This window comes from Pristiophorus japonicus, unplaced genomic scaffold, assembly GCF_044704955.1.
Source record: "Pristiophorus japonicus isolate sPriJap1 unplaced genomic scaffold, sPriJap1.hap1 HAP1_SCAFFOLD_647, whole genome shotgun sequence".
In the NCBI taxonomy this organism is placed as follows: domain Eukaryota; kingdom Metazoa; phylum Chordata; class Chondrichthyes; family Pristiophoridae; genus Pristiophorus; species Pristiophorus japonicus.
In genome coordinates, this window is record NW_027254559.1 from 22144 (window position 1) to 48596 (window position 26453).

The 26453-nt window shown below is 51.8% G+C and overlaps 1 protein-coding gene across 1 annotated transcript in view; it reads right to left on the reverse strand.

The window, feature by feature from the left end:
• The window catches only part of rapgef3 (Rap guanine nucleotide exchange factor (GEF) 3), a 112881-nt gene that overhangs the window by 21624 nt on the left and 64804 nt on the right, over positions 1-26453 (reverse strand). Inside the window, exons 16-17 of the mRNA XM_070874028.1 lie at positions 6864-6942; positions 468-614 (exon numbers count right to left, since the gene is read on the reverse strand). Of these exons, the coding sequence (XP_070730129.1) occupies positions 468-614; positions 6864-6942 (226 nt within the window). The remainder of the gene's footprint in view (positions 1-467; positions 615-6863; positions 6943-26453) is intronic.

Sequence of the window (26453 nt, forward strand, 5' to 3'; positions counted from 1 at the left end):
GGGTGAGTGGGACTCGGTGCGAGTTAGGACACGGGGTCAGTGAGCACAGGGGGTGATGGGTGAGCGGGACTCGGTGCGAGTTAGGACACGGGGGCAGCCGAGTTTTGGATCACCTCTAGTTTACGTCGGGTAGAATGTGGGAGGCCGGCCAGGAGCGCAGTGCGTTGGAATGGTCAAGTCTGGAGGTAACAGGGGCACGGATGAGGGTTTCAGCAGCAGATGAGCTGAGGCAAAGGGTGCAGAGACATCTGTAAGACCTGGAACTCCCTCCCTAACAGAACTGTGGGAGTCGCTTCACCTCACGGACTGCAGCGGTTGAAGAAGGCGGCTTACCCATCAGCTGCTCCAGAGTCGATTCGGGATGGGTCTTACCAATGACAGTCACCGCCCGTGAATGAACTCGGAAAACAATCTGGGCGGCTCTTCGAGTGAACCAGGTTCTCCCCTCCCTGACAGCCGGCACTCACCCCCAGCAGAGCTCAGCTGGACCAGGACACGTTCTCTCTGATCGGAATGATCCCCCTCCAGCGCGGCGATCACTTCTCGCACGGAGGATCCCACAGGAAGCAGAAGGCGCAATTGGGAGTGATCAGGCCGGTGTATCTGATAGACAACTGCAGAGGACATCGAAACAGAGAAATATAAGATATAGGAGCAGGAGTCGGCCACACACATTGTCATGTCATCAACCAGCATTGTAACCCACGTATAATCTGACCTAAGTTGTACACTGTGAGAACAGAAGAACATAAGAATTAGGAACAGGAGTAGGCCATCTAGCCCCTCGAGCCTGCTCCGCCATTCAACAAGATCATGGCTGATCTGGCCGTGGACTCAGCTCCACTTACCCGCCCGCTCCCCGTAACCCTTAATTCCCTTATTGGTTAAAAATCTATCTATCTGTGACTTGAATACATTCAATGAGCTAGCCTCAACTGCTTCCCTGGGCAGAGAATTCCACAGATTCACAACCCTCTGGGAGAAGAAATTCCTTCTCAACTCGGTTTTAAATTGGCTCCCCCCGTATTTTGAGGCTGTGCCCCCTAGTTCTAGTCTCCCCGACCAGTGGAAACAACCTCTCTGCCTCGATCTTGTCTATCCCTTTCATTATTTTAAATGTTTCTATAAGATCACCCCTCATCCTTCTGAACTCCGAGTAAAGACCCAGTCTACTCAATCTATCATCATAAGGTAACCCCCTCATCTCCGGAATCAGCCGAGTGAATCGTCTCTGTACCCCCTCCAAAGCTAGTATATCCTTCCTTAAGTAAGGTGACCAAAACTGCACGCAGTACTCCAGGTGCGGCCTCACCAATACCCTGTACAGTTGCAGCAGGACCTCCCTGCTTTTGTACTCCATCCCTCTCGCAATGAAGGCCAACATCCCATTCGCCTTCCTGATTACCTGCTGCACCTGCAAACTAACTTTTTGGGATTCATGCACAAGGACCCCCAGGTCCCTCTGCACCGCAGCATGTTGTAATTTCTCCCCATTCAAATAATATTCTCTTTTACTGTTTTTTCCCCAAGGTGGATGACCTCACACTTTCCGACATTGTATTCCATCTGCCAAACCTTAGCCCATTCGCTTAACCTATCTAAATCTCTTTGCAGCCTCTCTGTGTCCTCTACACAACCCGCTTTCCCACTAATCTTTGTGTCATCTGCAAATGTTGTTACACTACACTCTGTCCCCTCCTCCAGGTCATCTATGTATATTGTGGTCCCAGCACCGATCCCTGTGGTAGATGTCATATGTTCAACCAGCATTGTAACCCATGTATAAACTGACCTAAGTTGTACACTGTGAGAACACTGACCACTAGGTGGTGAACTTGTGGGAGACACTCCTAACCTGGACCTTCAGGTATAAAAAGGAAATCTCCACCCACTTCCATCACTTTGAGTGCTAAGGAATAACAGACAGGTCACAGACTGACCTTCTCTCAAGCATGGGCCTCGTGTGTATTTATACTGTATAGTAAGGATGTACCAATGGGGACGAGAAACTGGGATTTAAACCACGCGAGCATGGCCACCAGCAGAACAGACGAGAGGTACTGTGTTAAGGAATGGTTGGGACAGAGATTCAACATTGTTAAAGCAGCACACAGTTCTCCAGGCAGACAAGGGCAGCCGGGCATGTCCCAACATGTAGTCGAACCCAGAGGGGGAGTTCGACAGAGACAATGGCTAGCTGAACAGCGATTCACGCCATCGCAAGGGACAATGCGGCCAGTAATGGGGCCATCAACACCCGTTAATGGCACACTCAAGGACAGTCACTGTGGGCAGTCCGGACAGGCCTGAGGCACCGCAAACAGCAGACACTCAGGCCAGCGCCCAACAACCGGAGCCCCAACTCAGGCGCTCTGCAAGGGAACGTAAACCACCCGAGAGACTCAACCTGTGATCCCAATAAGAGTTTGTAGGGCGGGGGGGGAGGTGATGTCATGTATTCAACCAGCATTGCAACCCATGTATAAACTGATCTAAGTTGTACACCTTGAGAACAATGACCACTAGGTGGGGAACTTGAGGGAGACACTCCTAACCTGGACTTGCAGGTATAAAAGGGGAAGTTTCACCCACCTTCATCACTTCAGTGCTGGCTAATAAAGGTAACTGGTCACAGAGTGACCTTCTCTCTAGTATGGGCCTCATGTGCATTTATACTGTATAGTAAGGACGTATCATGGCCCTTCGAGCCTGCACCACCATTCAATAAGATCATGGCTGATCCTCTATCTCAACACCATATTCCCGCTGTCTCCCCGTACCCCTTGATGTCTTTTGTGTCCAGAAATCTCTCTATCTCCTTCTTAAATATATTCAGTGACTTGGCCTCCACAGCCTCCTGTGGTAGAGAATTCCACAGGTTCACCACCCTCGGAGTGAAAACGTTTCTCCTCATCTCGGTCCTAAATTTCCTCCCCCGTATCCTGAGACTGTGAGCCCTTGTTCTAGACTTCCCAGCCCCGGGGAAACATCCTCCCCACATCCAGTCTGTCCAACCCCGTCAGAATTTTATACCTTTCAATGAGATCCCCTCTCATTCTTCTAAACTCCAGTGAATACAGGCCCAGTCGACCCAATCTCTCCTCATACAACAGTCCTGCCCTCCCAGGAATCAGTCTGGTGAACCTTCGCTGCACTCCCTCTCTGGCAAGTATATCCTTCCTTAGGTAAGGAGACCAAAACTGTACACAATACTCCAGGTGTGGTCTCACCAAGGCCCTGTATAACTGCAGTAAGACTTCCTTGCTCCTGTACTCAAGCCCTCTTGCAATGAATCAAATCCTCTAGCAATGATTCCAGCCCATCCAATCTTTCCTCATAAGCTAAAATTCTCCCATACAGTGCAATATCCTGGTAAATCCCAGTGAGCTGAACATCTGTGGTTGGGAAAATATTGGAGTCCATTATTAAAGAAGCAGTAGCAGGACATTTGGAAAAGCAAAATTCGGTCAGGCAGAGTCAGCATGGGTTTATGAAGGGGAAGTCATGTTTGACAAATTTGCTGGAGTTCTTTGAGGATGTAATGAACAGGGTGGATAGAACATAAGAACATAAGAATTAGGAACAGGAGTAGGCCATCGAGCCCCTCGAGCCTGCTCCGCCATTCAACAAGATCATGGCTGATCATGACGGATAAAGGGGAACCAGTGGATGTGGTGTATTTGGATTTCCAGAAGGCATTTGACAAGGTGCCACACAAAAGGTTACTGCACAAGATAAAGGTTCACGGGGTTGGGGGTAATATATTAGCATGGATAGAGGATTGGCTAACGAACAGAAAACAGAGAGTCGGGATAAATGGGTCATTCTCGGGTTGGCAATCAGTAACTAGTGGGGTGTCACAGGGATCAGTGCTGGGTCCCCAACTATTTACAATCTATGTTAACCACTTGGAAGAAGGGACTGAGTGTAACGTAGCCAAGTTTGCTGACGATACAAAGATGGGAGGAAAAGCAATGTGTGAGGAGGACACAAAAAATCTGCAAAAGGACATAGACAGGCTAAGTGAGTGGGCAAAAATTTGGCAGATGGAGTATAATGTTGGAAAGTGTGAGGTCATGCACTTTGGCAGAAAAAATCAAGTTATTATTTAAATGGAGAAAGATTGCAAAGTGTCGCAGTACAGCGGGACCTGGGGGTTACTTGTGCATGAAACACAAAAGGTTAGTATGCAGGTACAGCAAGTGATCAGGAAGGCCAATGGTATCTTGGCCTTTATTGCCAAGGGGATGGAGTATAAAAGCAGGGAAGTCTTGCTCCAGTTATACAGGGTATTGGTGAGGCCACACCTGGAGTACTGCGTGCAGTTTTGGTTTCCGTATTTACGAAAGGATATACTTGCTTTGGAGGCAGTTCAGAGAAGGTTCACTCGGTTGATTCCGGAGATGAGGGGGTTGACTTATGAGGAAAGGTTGAGTAGGTTGGGCCTCTACTCATTGGAATTCAGAAGAATGAGAGGCGATCTTATGGAAACGTATAAGATTATGAGGGGGCTTGACAAGGTGGATGCAGAGAGGATGTTCCCACTGATGGGGGAGACTAGAACTAGGGGGCATGGTCTTAGAATAAAGGGCCGCCCATTTAAAACTGAGATGAGAAGGAATTTCTTCTCTCTGAGGGTTGTAAATCTGTGGAATTCTCTGCCCCAGAGAACTGTGGAGGCTGGGATATTGAATATATTTAAGGTGGAGATAGACAGATTTTTGAGCGATAAGGGAGTGAAGGGTTAGATTCTAGTCTCCCCCATCAGTGGAAACATCCTCTCTGCATCCACCTTGTCAAGCCCCCTCATAATCTGATACGTTTCCATAAGATCGCCTCTCATTCTTCTGAACTCCAATGAGTAGAGGCCCAACCTACTCAAGTTGCATGTTAACATTCAGTGATTCGTGTACCAGAATACCCTGCTCAGTAACGTACGAGAGTGAGAGACATCGACAGTGCCCCCCAGGTCAACTCACTGCCTTACTGGCCCACACAACAACACCGATTTATACAGCACATTTACGATCGTAAAATACCCCAAGGCGTTTCATGGATGCGAAAATTAGACAGCAAGGAGTTATAAGGTACAGGTGTACCTTGGTTAAAGAGGTCAGTTTTAAGGAGCGTCTTGAAGGAGGAGAGAGAGGTGGAGAGGTTTAGGGAGGGAGTTCCAGAGCTTGGGGCCCAGGCAACAGAAGGCACGGCCAACGATGGTGGAGAACACACACGACAGACTCCAGCACATAATCCAGGCCAACACTCTCCAGCATTACTGAGGGAGTGCCGCACTGTCGGAGGGGCATTACTGAGGGAGTGCCGCACTGTCGGAGGGGTAGTACTGAGGGAGTGCCGCACTGTCGGAGGAGCAGTACTGAGGGAGTGCCGCACTGTCGGAGGAGCAGTACTGAGGGAGCACCGCACTGTCGGAGGGGCAGTACTGAGGGAGTGCCGCACTGTCGGAGGAGCAGTACTGAGGGAGCACCGCACTGTCGGAGGGGCGGTACTGAGGGAGTGCCGCACTGTCGGAGGAGCAGTACTGAGGGAGTGCCGCACTGTCGGAGGGGCGGTACTGAGGGAGCCCCGCACTGTCGGAGGGGCAGTACTGAGGGAGTGCCGCACTGTCGGAGGGGCGGTACTGAGGGAGCGCCGCACTGTCGGAGGGGCAGTACTGAGGGAGTGCCGTACTGTCGGAGGGGCAGTACTGAGGGAGCGCCGCACTGTCGGAGGGGCAGTACTGAGGGAGTGCCGTACTGTCGGAGGGGCAGTACTGAGGGAGCACCGCACTGTCGGAGGGTCAGTACTGAGCAAGCGCCGCACTGTCGGAGGGGAGGGACTGAGGGAACGCCGCACTGTCGGAGGGGAGGGACTGAGGGAGCGCTGCACTGTCGGAGGGGCGGTACTGAGGGAGTGCCGCACTGTCGGAGGGGCAGCACTGAGGGAGCACCGCACTGTCGGAGGGGCAGTACTGAGGGAGCTCCGCACTGTCGGAGGGGCAGTACTGAGGGAGCACCGCACTGTCGGAGGGGCAGTACTGAGGGAGCACCGCGCTGTCGGAGGGGCAGTACTGAGGGAGTGCCGCGGTGTCGGAGGGGCAGTACTGAGGGAGTGCCGCACTGTCGGAGGGTCAGTACTGAGGGAGCGCCGCACTGTCGGAGGGGCAGTACTGAGGGAGCGCCGCACTGTCGGAGGGGCAGTACTGAGGGAGCGCCGCACTGTCGGAGGGGCAGTACTGAGGGAGTGCCGCACTGTCGGAGGGGCAGTACTGAGGGAGCGCCACACTGTCGGAGGGGCAGTACTGAGGGAGCGCCGCACTGTCGGAGGGGCAGTACTGAGGGAGCGCTGCACTGTCGGAGGGGCGGTACTGAGGGAGCGCCGCACTGTCGGAGGGGCGGTACTGAGGGAGCGCCGCACTGTCGGAGGGGCAGTACTGAGGGAGCGCCGCACTGTCGGAGGGGCAGTACTGAGGGAGCGCCGCACTGTCGGAGGGACATCTCTCGGGCGGATGTAAAAGATCCCGGGGCCACTATTTGGAAGAAGAGCAGGGGGAGTTCTCCCCGGGGTCCTGGGGCCAATATTTATCCCTCAACCAACATCACTAAAACAGATGATCTGGGTCATTATCACATCGCTGTGTGTGGGAGCTTGCTGTGCGCTAATTGGCGTTTCCCACATTACAACAGTGACTGCACTCCAGAAATACTTTGTTGTAAAGCGCTTTAGGACGTCCGGTGGCCGTGAAAGGCGATATATAAATGCAAAGTCTGTCTGTGCTGAGTGTGGGGTCAGGAGGTCATAGGACAATCGGTTCTTTGCTGGGGGCTGAGCACTCTCTTGGTAACCGAGGTCCTAATTCTACGTACTCTCAGTGTTCGAACACAACCACTGGCTGTTCAAAGCATCGCCGTCGAGACTTGTAATCCAGTTCAAACTGTTCCGGAGCTGTGTAAAGATTGACAAGTTGGCTGTCAGCTTAGTACAGAATTAACACTCACATCTCCCACAAAATCGTAGGTCACACACTCCCAGGGCAGGTACAGCACGGGGTTAGATACAGAGTAAACTCCCTCTACACTGTCCCATCAAACATTCCCAGGGCAGGTACAGGGGGTTAGATACAGAGTAAAGCTCCCTCTACACTGTCCCATCAAACACTCCCAGGGCAGGTACAGCACGGGGTTAGATACAGAGTAAAGCTCCCTCTACATTGTCCCATCAAACACTCCCAGGGCAGGTACAGGGGGTTAGATACAGAGTAAAGCTCCCTCTACACTGTCCCATCAAACACTCCCAGGGCAGCGACAGGGGGTTAGATACAGAGTAAAGCTCCCTCTACACTGTCCAATCAAACACTCCCAGGGCAGGTACAGGGGGTTAGATACAGAGTAAAGCTCCCTCTACACTGTCCCATCAAACACTCCCAGGGCAGGTACAGGGGGTTAGATACAGAGTAAAGCTCCCTCTACACTGTCCCATCAAACACTCCCAGGGCAGGTACAGGGGGTTAGATACAGAGTAAAGCTCCCTCTACACTGTCCCATCAAACACTCCCAGGGCAGGTACAGGGGGTTAGATACAGAGTAAAGCTCCCTCGACACTGTCCCATCAAACACTCCCAGGGCAGGTACAGGGGGTTAGATACAGAGTAAAGCTCCCTCTACACTGTCCCATCAAACACTCCCAGGGCAGGTACAGGGGGTTAGATACAGAGTAAAGCTCCCTCTACACTGTCCCATCAAACACTCCCAGGGCAGGTACAGCACGGGGTTAGATACAGAGTAAAGCTCCCTCTACACTGTCCCATCAAACACTCCCAGGGCAGGTACAGGGGGTTAGATACAGAGTAAAGCTCCCTCAACACTGTCCCATCAAACACTCCCAGGGCAGGAACAGGGGGTTAGATACAGAGTAAAGCTCCCTCTACACTGTCCCATCAAACACTCCCAGGGCAGGTACAGGGGGTTAGATACAGAGTAAAGCTCCCTCTACACTGTCCCATCAAACACTCCCAGGGCAGGTACAGGGGGTTAGATACAGAGTAAAGCTCCCTCTACACTGTCCCATCAAACACTCCCAGGGCAGGTACAGCACGGGGTTAGATACAGAGTAAAGCTCCCTCTACACTGTCCCATCAAACACTCCCAGGGCAGGTACAGCACGGGGTTACATACAGAGTAAAGCTCCCTCTACACTGTCCCATCAAACACTCCCAGGGCAGGGACAGGGGGTTAGATACAGAGTAAAGCTCCCTCTACACTGTCCCATCAAACACTCCCAGGGCAGGTACAGGGGATTAGATACAGAGTAAAGCTCCCTCTACAGTGTCCCATCAAACACTCCCAGGGCAGGTACAGGGGACTAGATACAGAGTAAAGCTACCTCTACACTGTCCCATCAAACACTCCCAGGGCAGGTACTGGGGGTTAGATACAGAGTAAAGCTCCCTCTACACTGTCCCATCAAACACTCCCAGGGCAGGTACAGGGGGTTAGATACAGAGTAAAGCTCCCTTTACACTGTCCCATCACACACTCCCAGGGCAGGTACAGGGGATTAGATACAGAGTAAAGCTCCCTCTACACTGTCCCATCACACACTCCCAGGGCAGGTACAGGGGGTTAGATACAGAGTAAAGCTCCCTCTACACTGTCCCATCACACACTCCCAGGGCAGGTACAGGGGGTTAGATACAGAGTAAAGCTCCCTTTAAACTGTCCCATCAAACACTCCCAATGCAGGTACAGGGGGTTAGATACAGAGTAAAGCTCCCTCTACACTGTCCCATAAAACACTCCCAGGGCAGTTACAGGGGGTTAGATACAGAGTAAAGCTCCCTCTACACTGTCCCATAAAACACTCCCAGGGCAGGTACAGCATGGTTTAGATACAGAGTAAAGCTCCCTCTACACTGTCCATCAAACACTCACAGGGCAGGTACAGGGGGGTAGATAGAGTAAAGCTCCCTCTACACTGTCCCATCAAATACTCCCAAAACAGGTACAGCATGGTTTAGATACAGAGTAAAGCTCCCTCTACACTGTCCCATCAAACACTCCCAGGGCAGGTACAGCACGGGGTTGGATACAGAGTAAAACTCCATCTACACTGTCCCATCAAACACTCCCAATGCAGGTACAGGGGGTTAGATACAGAGCAAAGCTCCCTCTACACTGTCCCATCAAACACTCCCAGGGCAGGTACAGGGGATTAGATACACAGTGAAGCTCCCTCTACACAGTCCCCATCAAACACTCCCAGGGCAGGTACAGCAGGAGGTTAGATACAGAGGAAAGCTCCCTCGACACTGTCCCATAAAGCACTCCCAGGGCAGGTACAGGGGGTTAGATACAGAGTAAAACTCCCTCGACACTGTCCCATCAAACACTCCCAGGGCAGGTACAGCACGGGGTTAGAAACAGAGTAAAGCTCCCTCTACACTGTCCCATCAAACACTCCCAATGCAGGTACAGGGGGTTAGATACAGAGAAAAGCTCCCTCTACACTGTCCCATAAAACACTCCCAGGGCAGGTACAGGGGGTTAGATACAGAGTAAAGCTCCCTCTATAAGTCCCCATCAAACACTCCCAGGGCAGGTACAGCACGAGGTTTGATACAGAGTAAAGCTCCCTCGACACTGTCCCATAAAACACTCCCAGGGCAGGTACAGGGGGTTAGATACAGAGTAAAACTCCCTCGACACTGTCCCATCAAACACTCCCAGGGCAGGTACAAGGGGTTAGATACAGAGTAAAGGTCCCTCTACACAGTCCCCATCAAACACTCCCAGGGCAGGTACAGCAGGAGGTTAGATACAGAGGAAAGCTCCCTCGACACTGTCCCATAAAACACTCCCAGGGCAGGTACAGGGGGTTAGATACAGAGTAAAACTCCCTCGACACTGTCCCATCAAACAATCCCAGGGCAGGTACAGCACGGGGTTAGATACAGAGTAAAGCTCCCTCTACACTGTCCCATCAAACACTCCCAATGCAGGTACAGGGGGTTAGATACAGAGTAAAGCTCCCTCTACACTGTCCCATCAAACAGTCCCAGGCCAGGTACAGCACGGCGTTAGATACAGAGTAAAGCTCCCTCTACACTGTCCATCAAACACTCCCAGTACAGGTACAGTGGGGTAGATACAGAGTAAAGCTCCCTCTACACTGTCCCATCAAACAGTCCCAGGGCAGGTACAGGGGGTTAGATACAGAGTAAAGCTCCCTCTACACTGTCCCATCAAACACTCCCAGGGCAGGTACAGCATGGGGTTAGATACAGAGTAAAGCTCCCTCTACACTGTCCCATCAAATACTCCCAGGGCAGGTACAGCACGGGATTAGATACAGAGTAAAGCTCCCTCCACACTGTCCCATCAAACACTCCCAGGGCAGGTACAAGGGGTTAGATACAGAGTAAAACTCCCTCTACACAGTCCCCATCAAACACTCCCAGGGCAGGTACAGCACGGGGTTAGATACAGAGTAAAGCTCCCTCTACACTGTCCCATCAAACACTCCCAGGGCAGGTACAGGGGGTTAGATACAGAGTAAAGCTCCCTCTACACTGTCCCATCAAACAGTCCCAGGGCAGGTACAGCACGGCGTTAGATACAGAGTAAAGCTCCTTCTGCACTGTCCCATCAAACACTCCCAGGGCAGGTACAGGGGGTTAGATACAGAGTAAAGCTCCCTCTACACTGTCCCATCAAACACTCCCAGGGCAGGTACAGGGGGTTAGATACAGAGTAAAGCTCCCTCTACACTGTCCCATCAAACACTCCCAGGGCAGGTACAGGGGGTTAGATACAGAGTAAAGCTCCCTCTACACTGTCCCATCAAACATTCCCAGGGCAGTTACAGGGGGTTAGATACAGAGTGAAGCTCCCTCTACACTGTCCCATAAAACACTCCCAGGGCAGGTACAGCACGGGGTTAGATACAGAATAAAGCTCCCTCTACACTGTCCCATCAAACACTCCCAGGGCAGGTACGGGGGGGTAGATAGAGTAAAGCTCCCTCTACACTGTCCCATCAAACACTCCCAGGGCAGGTACAGGGGGTTAGATACAGAGTAAAGCTCACTCTACACTGTCCCATCAAACACTCCCAGGGCAGGTACAGGGGGTTAGATACAGAGTAAAGCTCCCTCTACACTGTCCCATCAAACACTCCCAGGGCAGGTACAGGGGGTTAGATACAGAGTAAAGCTCCCTCGACACCGTCCCATCAAACACTCCCAGGGCAGGTACAGGGGGTTAGATACAGAGTAAAGCTCCCTCTACACTGTCCCATAAAACACTCCCAGGGCAGGTACAGCACGGGGTTAGATACAGAATAAAGCTCCCTCTACACTGTCCCATCAAACACTCCCAGGGCAGGTACAGGGGGTTAGATACAGAGTAAAGCTCCCTCGACACCGTCCCATCAACCACTCCCAGGGCAGGTATAGGGGGGTAGATACAGAGTAAAGCTCCCTCTACACTGTCCCATAAAACACTCCCAGGGCAGGTACAGCACGGGGTTAGATACAGAGTAAAGCTCCCTCTACTCTGTCCCATCAAACACTACCAATGGAGGTACAGGGGGTTAGATACAGAGTAAAGCTCCCTCTACACTGTCCCATCAAACACTCCCAGGGCAGGTAATGCACGGGGTTAGATACAGAGTAAAGCTCCCTCTACACTGCCCCATCAAACACTCCCAGGGCAGGTACAGCACGGGGTTAGATACAGAGTAAAGCTTCCTCTACACTGTTCCATCAAACATTCCCAGGGCAGGTACAGGGGGTTAGATACAGAGTAAAGCTCCCTCTACACTGTCCCATCAAACAGTCCCAGGGCAGGTACAGCACGGCGTTAGAAACAGAGTAAAGCTCCTTCTGCACTGTCCCATCAAACACTCCCAGGGCAGGTACAGGGGGTTAGATACAGAGTAAAGCTCCCTCTACACTGTCCCATCAAACACTCCCAGGGCAGTTACAGGGGGTTAGATACAGAGTAAAGCTCCGTCTACACTGTCCCATAAAACACTCCCAGGGCAGGTACAGCATGGTTTAGATACAGAGTAAAGCTCCCTCTACACTGTCCATCAAACACTCACAGGGCAGGTACAGGGGGGTAGATAGAGTAAAGCTCCCTCTACACTGTCCCATCAAACACTCCCAAAACAGGTACAGCATGGTTTAGATACAGAGTAAAGCTCCCTCTACACTGTCCCATCAAACACTCCCAGGGCAGGTACAGCACGGGGTTGGATACAGAGTAAAACTCCATCTACACTGTCCCATCAAACACTCCCAATGCAGGTACAGGGGGTTAGATACAGAGCAAAGCTCCCTCTACACTGTCCCATCAAACACTCCCAGGGCAGGTACAGGGGATTAGATACAGAGTGAAGCTCCCTCTACACAGTCCCCATCAAACACTCCCAGGGCAGGTATAGCAGGAGGTTAGATACAGAGGAAAGCTCCCTCGACACTGTCCCATAAAACACTCCCAGGGCAGGTACAGGGGGTTAGATACAGAGTAAAACTCCCTCGACACTGTCCCATCAAACACTCCCAGGGCAGGTACAGCACGGGGTTAGAAACAGAGTAAAGCTCCCTCTACACTATCCCATCAAACACTCCCAATGCAGGTACAGGGGGTTAGATACAGAGAAAAGCTCCCTCTACACTGTCCCATCAAACACTCCCAGGGCAGGTACAGGGGGTTAGATACGGAGTAAAGCTCCCTCTACACAGTCCCCATCAAACACTCCCAGGGCAGGTACAGCACGAGGTTTGATACAGAGTAAAGCTCCCTCGACACTGTCCCATAAAACACTCCCAGGGCAGGTACAGGGGGTTAGATACAGAGTAAAACTCCCTCGACACTGTCCCATCAAACACTCCCAGGGCAGGTACAAGGGGTTAGATACAGAGTAAAGGTCCCTCTACACAGTCCCCATCAAACACTCCCAGGGCAGGTACAGCAGGAGGTTAGATACAGAGGAAAGCTCCCTCGACACTGTCCCATAAAACACTCCCAGGGCAGGTACAGGGGGTTAGATACAGAGTAAAACTCCCTCGACACTGTCCCATCAAACAATCCCAGGGCAGGTACAGCACGGGGTTAGATACAGAGTAAAGCTCCCTCTACACTGTCCCATCAAACACTCCCAATGCAGGTACAGGGGGTTAGATACAGAGTAAAGCTCCCTCTACACTGTCCCATCAAACAGTCCCAGGCCAGGTACAGCACGGCGTTAGATACAGAGTAAAGCTCCCTCTACACTGTCCATCAAACACTCCCAGGGCAGGTACAGTGGGGTAGATACAGAGTAAAGCTCCCTCTACACTGTCCCATCAAACAGTCCCAGGGCAGGTACAGGGGGTTAGATACAGAGTAAAGCTCCCTCTACACTGTCCCATCAAACACTCCCAGGGCAGGTACAGCATGGGGTTAGATACAGAGTAAAGCTCCCTCTACACTGTCCCATCAAACACTCCCAGGGCAGGTACAGCACGGGATTAGATACAGAGTAAAGCTCCCTCCACACTGTCCCATCAAACACTCCCAGGGCAGGTACAAGGGGTTAGATACAGAGTAAAACTCCCTCTACACAGTCCCCATCAAACACTCCCAGGGCAGGTACAGCACGGGGTTAGATACAGAGTAAAGCTCCCTCTACACTGTCCCATCTAACACTCCCAATGCAGGTACAGGGGGTTAGATACAGAGTAAAGCTCCCTCTACACTGTCCCATCAAACACTCCCAGGGCAGGTACAGGGGGTTAGATACAGAGTAAAGCTCCCTCTACACTGTCCCATCAAACACTCCCAGGGCAGTTACAGGGGGTTAGATACAGAGTGAAGCTCCCTCTACACTGTCCCATAAAACACTCCCAGGGCAGGTACAGCACGGGGTTAGATACAGAATAAAGCTCCCTCTACACTGTCCCATCAAACACTCCCAGGGCAGGTACGGGGGGGTAGATAGAGTAAAGCTCCCTCTACACTGTCCCATCAAACACTCCCAGGGCAGGTACAGGGGGTTAGATACAGAGTAAAGCTCACTCTACACTGTCCCATCAAACACTCCCAGGGCAGGTACAGGGGGTTAGATACAGAGTAAAGCTCCCTCTACACTGTCCCATCAAACACTCCCAGGGCAGGTACAGGGGGTTAGATACAGAGTAAAGCTCCCTCTACACTGTCCCATCAAACACTCCCAGGGCAGGTACAGGGGGTTAGATACAGAGTAAAGCTCCCTCTACACTGTCCCATAAAACACTCCCAGGGCAGGTACAGCACGGGGTTAGATACAGAGTAAAGCTCCCTCTACACTGTCCCATCAAACACTCCCAGGGCAGGTACAGGGGGTTAGATACAGAGTAAAGCTCCCTCGACACCGTCCCATCAACCACTCCCAGGGCAGGTATAGGGGGGTAGATACAGAGTAAAGCTCCCTCTACACTGTCCCATAAAACACTCCCAGGGCAGGTACAGCACGGGGTTAGATACGGAGTAAAGCTCCCTCTACTCTGTCCCATCAAACACTACCAATGGAGGTACAGGGGGTTAGATACAGAGTAAAGCTCCCTCTACACTGTCCCATCAAACACTCCCAGGGCAGGTAATGCACGGGGTTAGATACAGAGTAAAGCTCCCTCTACACTGTCCCATCAAACACTCCCAGGGCAGGTACAGCACGGGGTTAGATACAGAGTAAAGCTTCCTCTACACTGTTCCATCAAACATTCCCAGGGCAGGTACAGGGGGTTAGATACAGAGTAAAGCTCCCTCTACACTGTCCCATCAAACACTCCCAGGGCAGGTACAGGGGGTTAGATACAGAGTAAAGCTCCCTCTACACTGTCCCATCAAACACTCCCAGGGCAGTTACAGGGGGTTAGATACAGAGTAAAGCTCCCTCTACACTGTCCCATAAAACACTCCCAGGGCAGGTACAGCATGGTTTAGATACAGAGTAAAGCTCCCTCTACACTGTCCATCAAACACTCACAGGGCAGGTACAGGGGGGTAGATAGAGTAAAGCTCCCTCTACACTGTCCCATCAAACACTCCCAAAACAGGTACAGCATGGTTTAGATACAGAGTAAAGCTCCCTCTACACTGTCCCATCAAACACTCCCAGGGCAGGTACAGCACGGGGTTGGATACAGAGTAAAACTCCATCTACACTGTCCCATCAAACACTCCCAATGCAGGTACAGGGGGTTAGATACAGAGCAAAGCTCCCTCTACACTGTCCCATCAAACACTCCCAGGGCAGGTACAGGGGATTAGATACAGAGTGAAGCTCCCTCTACACAGTCCCCATCAAACACTCCCAGGGCAGGTACAGCAGGAGGTTAGATACAGAGGAAAGCTCCCTCGACACTGTCCCATAAAACACTCCCAGGGCAGGTACAGGGGGTTAGATACAGAGTAAAACTCCCTCGACACTGTCCCATCAAACACTCCCAGGGCAGGTACAGCACGGGGTTAGAAACAGAGTAAAGCTCCCTCTACACTATCCCATCAAACACTCCCAATGCAGGTACAGGGGGTTAGATACAGAGAAAAGCTCCCTCTACACTGTCCCATCAAACACTCCCAGGGCAGGTACAGGGGGTTAGATACGGAGTAAAGCTCCCTCTACACAGTCCCCATCAAACACTCCCAGGGCAGGTACAGCACGAGGTTTGATACAGAGTAAAGCTCCCTCGACACTGTCCCATAAAACACTCCCAGGGCAGGTACAGGGGGTTAGATACAGAGTAAAACTCCCTCGACACTGTCCCATCAAACACTCCCAGGGCAGGTACAGGGGGTTAGATACAGAGTAAAGCTCCCTCTACACTGTCCCATCAAACACTCCCAGGGCAGTTACAGGGGGTTAGATACAGAGTAAAGCTCCCTCTGCACTGTCCCATAAAACACTCCCAGGGCAGGTACAGCATGGTTTAGATACAGAGTAAAGCTCCCTCTACACTGTCCATCAAACACTCACAGGGCAGGTACAGGGGGGTAGATAGAGTAAAGCTCCCTCTACACTGTCCCATCAAACACTCCCAAAACAGGTACAGCATGGTTTAGATACAGAGTAAAGCTCCCTCTACACTGTCCCATCAAACACTCCCAGGGCAGGTACAGCACGGGGTTGGATACAGAATAAAACTCCATCTACACTGTCCCATCAAACACTCCCAATGCAGGTACAGGGGGTTAGATACAGAGCAAAGCTCCCTCTACACTGTCCCATCAAACACTCCCAGGGCAGGTACAGGGGATTAGATACAGAGTGAAGCTCCCTCTACACAGTCCCCATCAAACACTCCCAGGGCAGGTACAGCAGGAGGTTAGATACAGAGGAAAGCTCCCTCGACACTGTCCCATAAAACACTCCCAGGGCAGGTACAGGGGGTTAGATACAGAGTAAAACTCCCTCGACACTGTCCCATCAAACACTCCCAGGGCAGGTACAGCACGGGGTTAGAAACAGAGTAAAGCTCCCTCTACACTATCCCATCAAACACTCCCAATGCAGGTACAGGGGGTTAGATACAGAGAAAAGCTCCCTCTACACTGTCCCATCAAACACTCCCAGGGCAGGTACAGGGGGTTAGATACGGAGTAAAGCTCCCTCTACACAGTCCCCATCAAACACTCCCAGGGCAGGTACAGCACGAGGTTTGATATAGAGTAAAGCTCCCTCGACACTGTCCCATAAAACACTCCCAGGGCAGGTACAGGGGGTTAGATACAGAGTAAAACTCCCTCGACACTGTCCCATCAAACACTCCCAGGGCAGGTACAAGGGGTTAGATACAGAGTAAAGGTCCCTCTACACAGTCCCCATCAAACACTCCCAGGGCAGGTACAGCAGGAGGTTAGATACAGTGGAAAGCTCCCTCGACACTGTCCCATAAAACACTCCCAGGGCAGGTACAGGGGGTTAGATACAGAGTAAAACTCCCTCGACACTGTCCCATCAAACAATCCCAGGGCAGGTACAGCACGGGGTTAGATACAGAGTAAAGCTCCCTCTACACTGTCCCATCAAACACTCCCAATGCAGGTACAGGGGGTTAGATACAGAGTAAAGCTCCCTCTACACTGTCCCATCAAACAGTCCCAGGGCAGGTACAGCACGGCGTTAGATACAGAGTAAAGCTCCCTCTACACTGTCCATCAAACACTCCCAGGGCAGGTACAGGGGGTTAGATACAGAGTAAAGCTCCCTCTACACTGTCCCATCAAACACTCCCAGTGCAGGTACAGGGGGTTCGATACAGAGTAAAGCTCCCTCTACACTGTCCCATCAAACACTCCCAGGGCAGGTACAGCACGGGGTGAGATACAGAATAAAGCTCCCTCTACACTGTCCCATCAAACACTCCCAGGGCAGGTACAGGGGGTTAGATACAGAGTAAAGCTCCCTCGACACCGTCCCATCAACCACTCCCAGGGCAGGTATAGGGGGGTAGATACAGAGTAAAGCTCCCTCTACACTGTCCCATAAAACACTCCCAGGGCAGGTACAGCACGGGGTTAGATACAGAGTAAAGCTCCCTCTACTCTGTCCCATCAAACACTACCAATGGAGGTACAGGGGGTTAGATACAGAGTAAAGCTCCCTCTACACTGTCCCATCAAACACTCCCAGGGCAGGTAATGCACGGGGTTAGATACAGAGTAAAGCTCCCTCTACACTGTCCCATCAAACACTCCCAGGGCAGGTACAGCACGGGGTTAGATACAGAGTAAAGCTTCCTCTACACTGTTCCATCAAACATTCCCAGGGCAGGTACAGGGGGTTAGATACAGAGTAAAGCTCCCTCTACACTGTCCCATCAAACAGTCCCAGGGCAGGTACAGCAGGAGGTTAGATACAGAGGAAAGCTCCCTCTACACTGTCCATCAAACACTCCCAGGGCAGGTACAGGGGGGTAGATACAGAGTAAAGCTCCCTCTACACTGTCCCATCAAACAGTCCCAGGGCAGGTACAGGGGGTTAGATACAGAGTAAAGCTCCCTCTACACTGTCCCATCAAACACTCCCAAGGCAGGTACAGCATGGGGTTAGATACAGAGTAAAGCTCCCTCTACACTGTCCCATCAAACACTCCCAGGGCAGGTACAGCACGGGATTAGATACAGAGTAAAGCTCCCTCTACACTGTCCCATCAAACACTCCCAGGGCAGGTACAAGGCGTTAGATACAGAGTAAAACTCCCTCCACACAGTCCCCATCAAACACTCCCAGGGCAGGTACAGCACGGCGTTAGATACAGAGTAAAGCTCCTTCTGCACTGTCCCATCAAACACTCCCAGGGCAGGTACAGGGGGTTAGATACAGAGTAAAGCTCCCTCTACACTGTCCCATCAAACACTCCCAGGGCAGGTATAGGGGGTTAGATACAGAGTAAAGCTCCCTCTACACTGTCCCATCAAACACTCCCAGGGCAGGTACAGGGGGTTAGATATAGAGTAAAGCTCCCTCTACACTGTCCCAACAAACACTCCCAGGGCAGTTACAGGGGGTTAGATACAGAGTGAAGCTCCCTCTACACTGTCCCATAAAACACTCCTAGGGCAGGTACAGCACGGGGTTAGATACAGAATAAAGCTCCCTCTACACTGTCCCATCAAATACTCCCAGGGCAGGTACGGGGGGGTAGATAGAGTAAAGCTCCCTCTACACTGTCCCATCAAACACTCCCAGGGCAGGTACAGGGGGTTAGATACAGAGTAAAGCTCACTCTACACTGTCCCATCAAACACTGCCAGGGCAGGTACAGGGGGTTAGATACAGAGTAAAGCTCCCTCTACACTGTCCCATCAAACACTCCCAGGGCAGGTACAGGGGGTTAGATACAGAGTAAAGCTCCCTCTACACTGTCCCATCAAACACTCCCAGGGCAGGTACAGGGGGTTAGATACAGAGTAAAGCTCCCTCGACACCGTCCCATCAAACACTCCCAGGGCAGGTACAGGGGGTTAGATACAGAGTAAAGCTCCCTCTACACTGTCCCATAAAACACTCCCAGGGCAGGTACAGCACGGGGTTAGATACAGAATAAAGCTCCCTCTACACTGTCCCATCAAACACTCCCAGGGCAGGTACAGGGGGTTAGATACAGAGTAAAGCTCCCTCGACACCGTCCCATCAACCACTCCCAGGGCAGGTATAGGGGGGTAGATACAGAGTAAAGCTCCCTCTACACTGTCCCACAAAACACTCCAGGGCAGGTACAGCACGGGGTTAGATACAGAGTAAAGCTCCCTCTACTCTGTCCCATCAAACACTCCCAATGGAGGTACAGGGGGTTAGATACAGAGTAAAGCTCCCTCTACACTGTCCCATCAAACACTCCCAGGGCAGGTAATGCACGGGGTTAGATACAGAGTAAAGCTCCCTCTACACTGTCCCATCAAACACTCCCAGGGCAGGTACAGCACGGGGTTAGATACAGAGTAAAGCTCCCTCTACACTGTTCCATCAAACATTCCCAGGGCAGGTACAGGGGATTAGATGCAGAGTAAAGTTCTCTCTACACTGTCCCATCAAACACTCCCAGGGCAGGTACAGGGGGTTAGATACAGAGTAAAGCTCCCTCTACACTGTCCCATCAAACACTGCCAGGGCAGGTACAGGGGGTTAGATACAGAGTAAAGCTCCCTCTATACTGTCCTATCAAACACTCCAAGGGCAGATACAGGGGGTTAGATACAGAGTAATGCTCCCTCTACACTGTCCCATCAAACACTCCCAGGGCAGATACAGGGGGGTAGATACAGAGTAAAGCTCACTCTACACTGTCCCATCAAACACTCCCAGGGCAGGTACTGGGGGTTAGATACAGAGTAAAGCTCCCTCTACACTGTCCCATCAAACACTCGCAGGGCAGGTACAGGGGGTTAGATACAGAGTAAAGTTCCCTCTACACTGTCCCATCATACACTCCCAGGGCAGGTACAGGGGGTTAGATACAGAGTAAAGCTCCCTCTACACTGTCCCATCAAAAACTCCCAGGGCAGGTACAGGGGGTTAGATACAGAGTAAAGCTCCCTCTACACTGTCCCCATCAAACACTCCCAGGGCAGGTACAGGGGATTAGATACAGAGTAAAGCTCCCTCTACACTGTCCCCATCAAACACTCCCAGGGCAGGTACAGGGGGTTCGATACAGAGTAAAGCTCCCTCTACACTGTACCATCAAACACTCCCAGGGCAGTTACAGGGGGTTAGATACAGAGTAAAGCTCCCTCTACACTGTCCCATCAAACACTCCCAGGGCAGGTACAGGGGGTAAGATACAGAGTAAAGCTCCCTCTGCACTGTGCCATCAAACACTCCCAGGGCAGGTACAGGGGGTTAGATACAGAGTAAAGCTCCCTCTACACTGTCCCATCAAACACTCCCAGGGCAGGTACAGGGGGTTAGATACAGAGTAAAGCTCCCTCTACACTGTCCCATTAAACACTCCCAGGGCAGGTACAGGGGGTTAGATACAGAGTAAAGCTCCCTCTACACTGTCCCATCAAACACTCCCAGGGCAGGTACAGGGGGTTAGATACAGAGTAAAACTCCCTCTACACAGTCCCCATCAAACACTCCCAGGGCAGGTACAGGGGGGGTAGATACAGAGTAAAGCTCCCTCTACACTGTCCCATAAAACACTCCCAGGGCAGGTACAGCACGGGGTTAGATACAGAGTAAAGCTCCCTGTGCACTGTCCAATCAAACATTCCCAGGGCAGGTACAGGGGGTTAGATAGAGTAAAGCTCCCTCTACACTGTCCCCATCAAACACTCCCAGGGCAGGTACAGGGGGTGAGATACAGAGTAAAGCTCCCTCTACACTGTCCCCATCAAACACTCCCAGGGCAGGTACAGGGGGTTAGATACAGAGTAAAGCTCCCTCTACACTGTGCCATCAAACATTCCCAGGGCAGGTACAGGGGGTTAGATAAAGAGTAAAGCTCCCTCTACACTGTCCCATCAAACACTCCCAGGGCAGGTACAGCACGAGGTTAGGTACAGAGTAAAGCTCCCTCTACACTGTCCCATCAAACACTCCCAGGGCAGGTACAGGGGGTTAGATACAGAGTAAAGTTCCCTCTACACTGTCCCATCAAACACTTCCAGGGCAGGTACAGGGGGTTAGATACAGAGTAAAGCTCCCTCTACACTGTCCCATCAAACACTCCCAGGGCAGGTACAGGGGGTAAGATACAGAGTAAAGCTCCCTCTACACTGTGCCATCAAACACTCCCAGGGCAGGTACAGGGGGTTAGATACAGAGTAAAGCTCCCTCTACACTGTCCCATCAAACACTCCCAGGGCAGGTACAGGGGGTTAGATACAGAGTAAAGCTCCCTCTACACTGTCCCATTAAACACTCCCAGGGCAGGTACAGGGGGTTAGATACAGAGTAAAGCTCCCTCTACACTGTCCCATCAAACACTCCCAGGGCAGGTACAGGGGGTTTGATACAGAGTAAAGCTCCCTCTACACCGTCCCATCAAACACTCCCAGGGCAGGTACAGGGGGGTAGATACAGAGTAAAGCTCCCTCTACAGTGTCCCATAAAACACTCCCAGGGCAGGTACAGCACGGGGTTAGATACAGAGTAAAGCTCCCTCTGCACTGTCCCATCAAACATTCCCAGGGCAGGTACAGGGGGTTAGATAGAGTAAAGCTCCCTCTACACTGTCCCCATCAAACACTCCCAGAGCAGGTACAGGGGGTGAGATACAGAGTAAAGCTCCCTCTACACTGTCCCCATCAAACACTCCCAGGGCAGGTACAGGGGGTTAGATACAGAGTAAAGCTCCCTCTACACTGTGCCATCAAACACTCCCAGGGCAGGTACAGGGGGTTAGATAAAGAGTAAAGCTCCCTCTACACTGTCCCATCAAACACTCCCAGGGCAGGTACAGCACGAGGTTAGGTACAGAGTAAAGCTCCCTCTACACTGTCCCATCAAACACTCCCAGGGCAGGTACAGGGGGTTAGATACAGAGTAAAGTTCCCTCTACACTGTCCCATCAAACACTCCCAGGGCAGGTACAGGGGGTTAGATACAGATTAAAGCTCCCTCTGCACTGTCCCATCAAACACTCCCAGGGCAGGTACAGGGGGTTAGATACAGAGTAAAGCTCCCTCTACACTGTCCCATCAAACACTCCCAGGGCAGGTACAGCACGGGGTTAGATACAGAGTAAAGCTCGCTCTGCACTGTCCCATCAAACATTCCCAGGGCAGGTACAGGGGGTTAGATAGAGTAAAGCTCCCTCTACACTGTCCACATCAAACACTCCCAGGGCAGGTACAGGGGGTGAGATACAGAGTAAATCTCCCTCTACACTGTCCCATCAGACACTCCCAGGGCAGGTACAGCACGGGGTTAGATGCAGAGGACAGCTCCCTCTACACTGTCCCATCAAAGACTCCCAATGCAGGTACAGCACGGGGTTAGATACAGAGTAAAGCTCCCTCTGCACTGTCCCATCAAACACTCCCAGGGCAGGTACAGAGGGTTAGATACAGAGTAAAGCTCCCTCTATACTGTCCCATCAAACACTCCCAGGGCAGATACAGGGGGTTAGATACAGAGTAAAGCTCCCTCTACACTGTCCCATCAAACACTCCCAGGGCAGGTACAGGGGGTTAGATACAGAGTAAAGCTCCCTCTCCACTGTCCCATCAAACACTCCCAGGGCAGGTACAGGGGGTTAGATACAGAGTAAAGCTCCCTCTACACTGTCCCATCAAACGCTCCCAGGGCAGGTACAGCACGGGGTTAGCTACAGAGTAAAGCTCCCTCTACACTGTCCCATCAAACACTCCCAGGGCAGGTACAGGGGGTGAGATACAGAGTAAAGCTCCCTCTACACTGTCCCATCAAACACTCCCAGGGCAGGTACAGCACGAGGTTAGATACAGAGTAAAGCTCCCTCAACACTGTCCCATCAAAAACTCCCAGGGCAGGTACAGGGGGTTAGATACAGAGTAAAGTTCCCTCTACACTGTCCCATCAAACACTCCCAGGGCAGGTACAGGGGGTTAGATACAGAGTAAAGCTCCCTCTACACTGTCCCATCAAACACTCCCAGGGCAGGTACAGGGGGTTAGATACAGAGTAAAGCTCCCTCTACACTGTCCCATCAAACACTCCCAGGGCTGGTACAGCACGGGGTTAGATACAGAGTAAAGCTCCCTCTGCACTGTCCCATCAAACATTCCCAGGGTAGGTACAGGGGGTTAGATAGAGTAAAGCTGCCTCTACACTGTCCCCATCAAACACTCCCAGGGCAGGTACAGGGGGTGAGATACAGAGTAAAGCTCCCTCTACACTGTCCCCATCAAATACTCCCAGGGCAGGTACAGGGGGTTAGATACAGAGTAAAGCTCCCTCTACACTGTCCCATCAAACACTCCCAGGGCAGGTACAGCACGGGGTTAGATACAGAGTAAAGCTCCCTCTACACTGTCCCATCAAAGACTCCCAATGCAGGTACAGCACGGGGTTAGATACAGAGTAAAGCTCCCTCTACACTGTCCCATCAAACACTCCCAGGGCAGGTACAGGGGGTTAGATACAGAGTAAAGCTCCCTCTATACTGTCCCATCAAACACTCCCAGGGCAGATACAGGGGGTTAGATACAGAGTAAAGCTCCCTCTACACTGTCCCATCAAACACTCCCAGGGCAGGTACAGGGGGTTAGATACAGAGTAAAGCTCCCTCGACACTGTCCCATCAAACAATCCCAGGGCAGGTACAGCACGGGGTTAGATACAGAGTAAAGCTCCCTCTACACTGTCCCATCAAACACTCCCAGGGCAGGTACAGGGGGTTTGATACAGAGTAAAGCTCCCTCTACACTGTCCCATCAAACACTCCCAGGGCAGGTACAGGGGGTTAGATACAGAGTAAAGCTCCCTCTACACTGTCCCATCAAACACTCCCAGGGCAGGTACAGGGGGTTAGATACAGAGTAAAGCTCCCTCGTCACTGTCCCATCAAACAATCCCAGGGCAGGTACAGCACGGGGTTAGATACAGAGTAAAGCTCCCTCTACACTGTCCCATCAAACACTCCCAGGGCAGGTACAGGGGGTTTGATACAGAGTAAAGCTCCCTCTACACTGTCCCATCAAACACTCCCAGGGCAGGTACAGGGGGTTAGATACAGAGTAAAGCTCCCGCTACACTGTCCCATCAAACACTCCCAGGGCAGGTACAGGGGGTTAGATACAGAGTAAAGCTCCCTCTACACTGTCCCATTAAACACTCCCAGGGCAGGTACAGGGGGTTAGATACAGAGTAAAGCTCCCTCTACACTGTCCCATTAAACACTCCCAGGGCAGGTACAGGGGGTTAGATACAGAGTAAAGCTCCCTCTACACTGTCCCATCAAACACTCCCAGGGCAGGTACAGGGGGTTAGATACAGAGTAAAGGTCCCTCTACACAGTCCCCATCAAACACTCCCAGGGCAGGTACAGGGGGGGTAGATACAGAGTAAAGCTCCCTCTACACTGTCCCATAAAACACTCCCAGGGCAGGTACAGCACGGGGTTAGATACAGAGTAAAGCTCCCTGTGCACTGTCCAATCAAACATTCCCAGGGCAGGTACAGGGGGTTAGATAGAGTAAAGCTCCCTCTACACTGTCCCCATCAAACACTCCCAGGGCAGGTACAGGGGGTGAGATACAGAGTAAAGCTCCCTCTACACTGTCCCCATCAAACACTCCCAGGGCAGGTACAGGGGGTTAGATACAGAGTAAAGCTCCCTCTACACTGTGCCATCAAACATTCCCAGGGCAGGTACAGGGGGTTAGATAAAGAGTAAAGCTCCCTCTACACTGTCCCATCAAACACTCCCAGGGCAGGTACAGCACGAGGTTAGGTACAGAGTAAAGCTCCCTCTACACTGTCCCATCAAACACTCCCAGGGCAGGTACAGGGGGTTAGATACAGAGTAAAGTTCCCTCTACACTGTCCCATCAAACACTTCCAGGGCAGGTACAGGGGGTTAGATACAGAGTAAAGCTCCCTCTACACTGTCCCATCAAACACTCCCAGGGCAGGTACAGGGGGTAAGATACAGAGTAAAGCTCCCTCTACACTGTGCCATCAAACACTCCCAGGGCAGGTACAGGGGGTTAGATACAGAGTAAAGCTCCCTCTACACTGTCCCATCAAACACTCCCAGGGCAGGTACAGGGGGTTAGATACAGAGTAAAGCTCCCTCTACACTGTCCCATTAAACACTCCCAGGGCAGGTACAGGGGGTTAGATACAGAGTAAAGCTCCCTCTACACTGTCCCATCAAACACTCCCAGGGCAGGTACAGGGGGTTTGATACAGAGTAAAGCTCCCTCTACACCGTCCCATCAAACACTCCCAGGGCAGGTACAGGGGGGTAGATACAGAGTAAAGCTCCCTCTACAGTGTCCCATAAAACACTCCCAGGGCAGGTACAGCACGGGGTTAGATACAGAGTAAAGCTCCCTCTGCACTGTCCCATCAAACATTCCCAGGGCAGGTACAGGGGGTTAGATAGAGTAAAGCTCCCTCTACACTGTCCCCATCAAACACTCCCAGAGCAGGTACAGGGGGTGAGATACAGAGTAAAGCTCCCTCTACACTGTCCCCATCAAACACTCCCAGGGCAGGTACAGGGGGTTAGATACAGAGTAAAGCTCCCTCTACACTGTGCCATCAAACACTCCCAGGGCAGGTACAGGGGGTTAGATAAAGAGTAAAGCTCCCTCTACACTGTCCCATCAAACACTCCCAGGGCAGGTACAGCACGAGGTTAGGTACAGAGTAAAGCTCCCTCTACACTGTCCCATCAAACACTCCCAGGGCAGGTACAGGGGGTTAGATACAGAGTAAAGTTCCCTCTACACTGTCCCATCAAACACTCCCAGGGCAGGTACAGGGGGTTAGATACAGATTAAAGCTCCCTCTGCACTGTCCCATCAAACACTCCCAGGGCAGGTACAGGGGGTTAGATACAGAGTAAAGCTCCCTCTACACTGTCCCATCAAACACTCCCAGGGCAGGTACAGCACGGGGTTAGATACAGAGTAAAGCTCGCTCTGCACTGTCCCATCAAACATTCCCAGGGCAGGTACAGGGGGTTAGATAGAGTAAAGCTCCCTCTACACTGTCCACATCAAACACTCCCAGGGCAGGTACAGGGGGTGAGATACAGAGTAAATCTCCCTCTACACTGTCCCATCAGACACTCCCAGGGCAGGTACAGCACGGGGTTAGATGCAGAGGACAGCTCCCTCTACACTGTCCCATCAAAGACTCCCAATGCAGGTACAGCACGGGGTTAGATACAGAGTAAAGCTCCCTCTGCACTGTCCCATCAAACACTCCCAGGGCAGGTACAGAGGGTTAGATACAGAGTAAAGCTCCCTCTATACTGTCCCATCAAACAC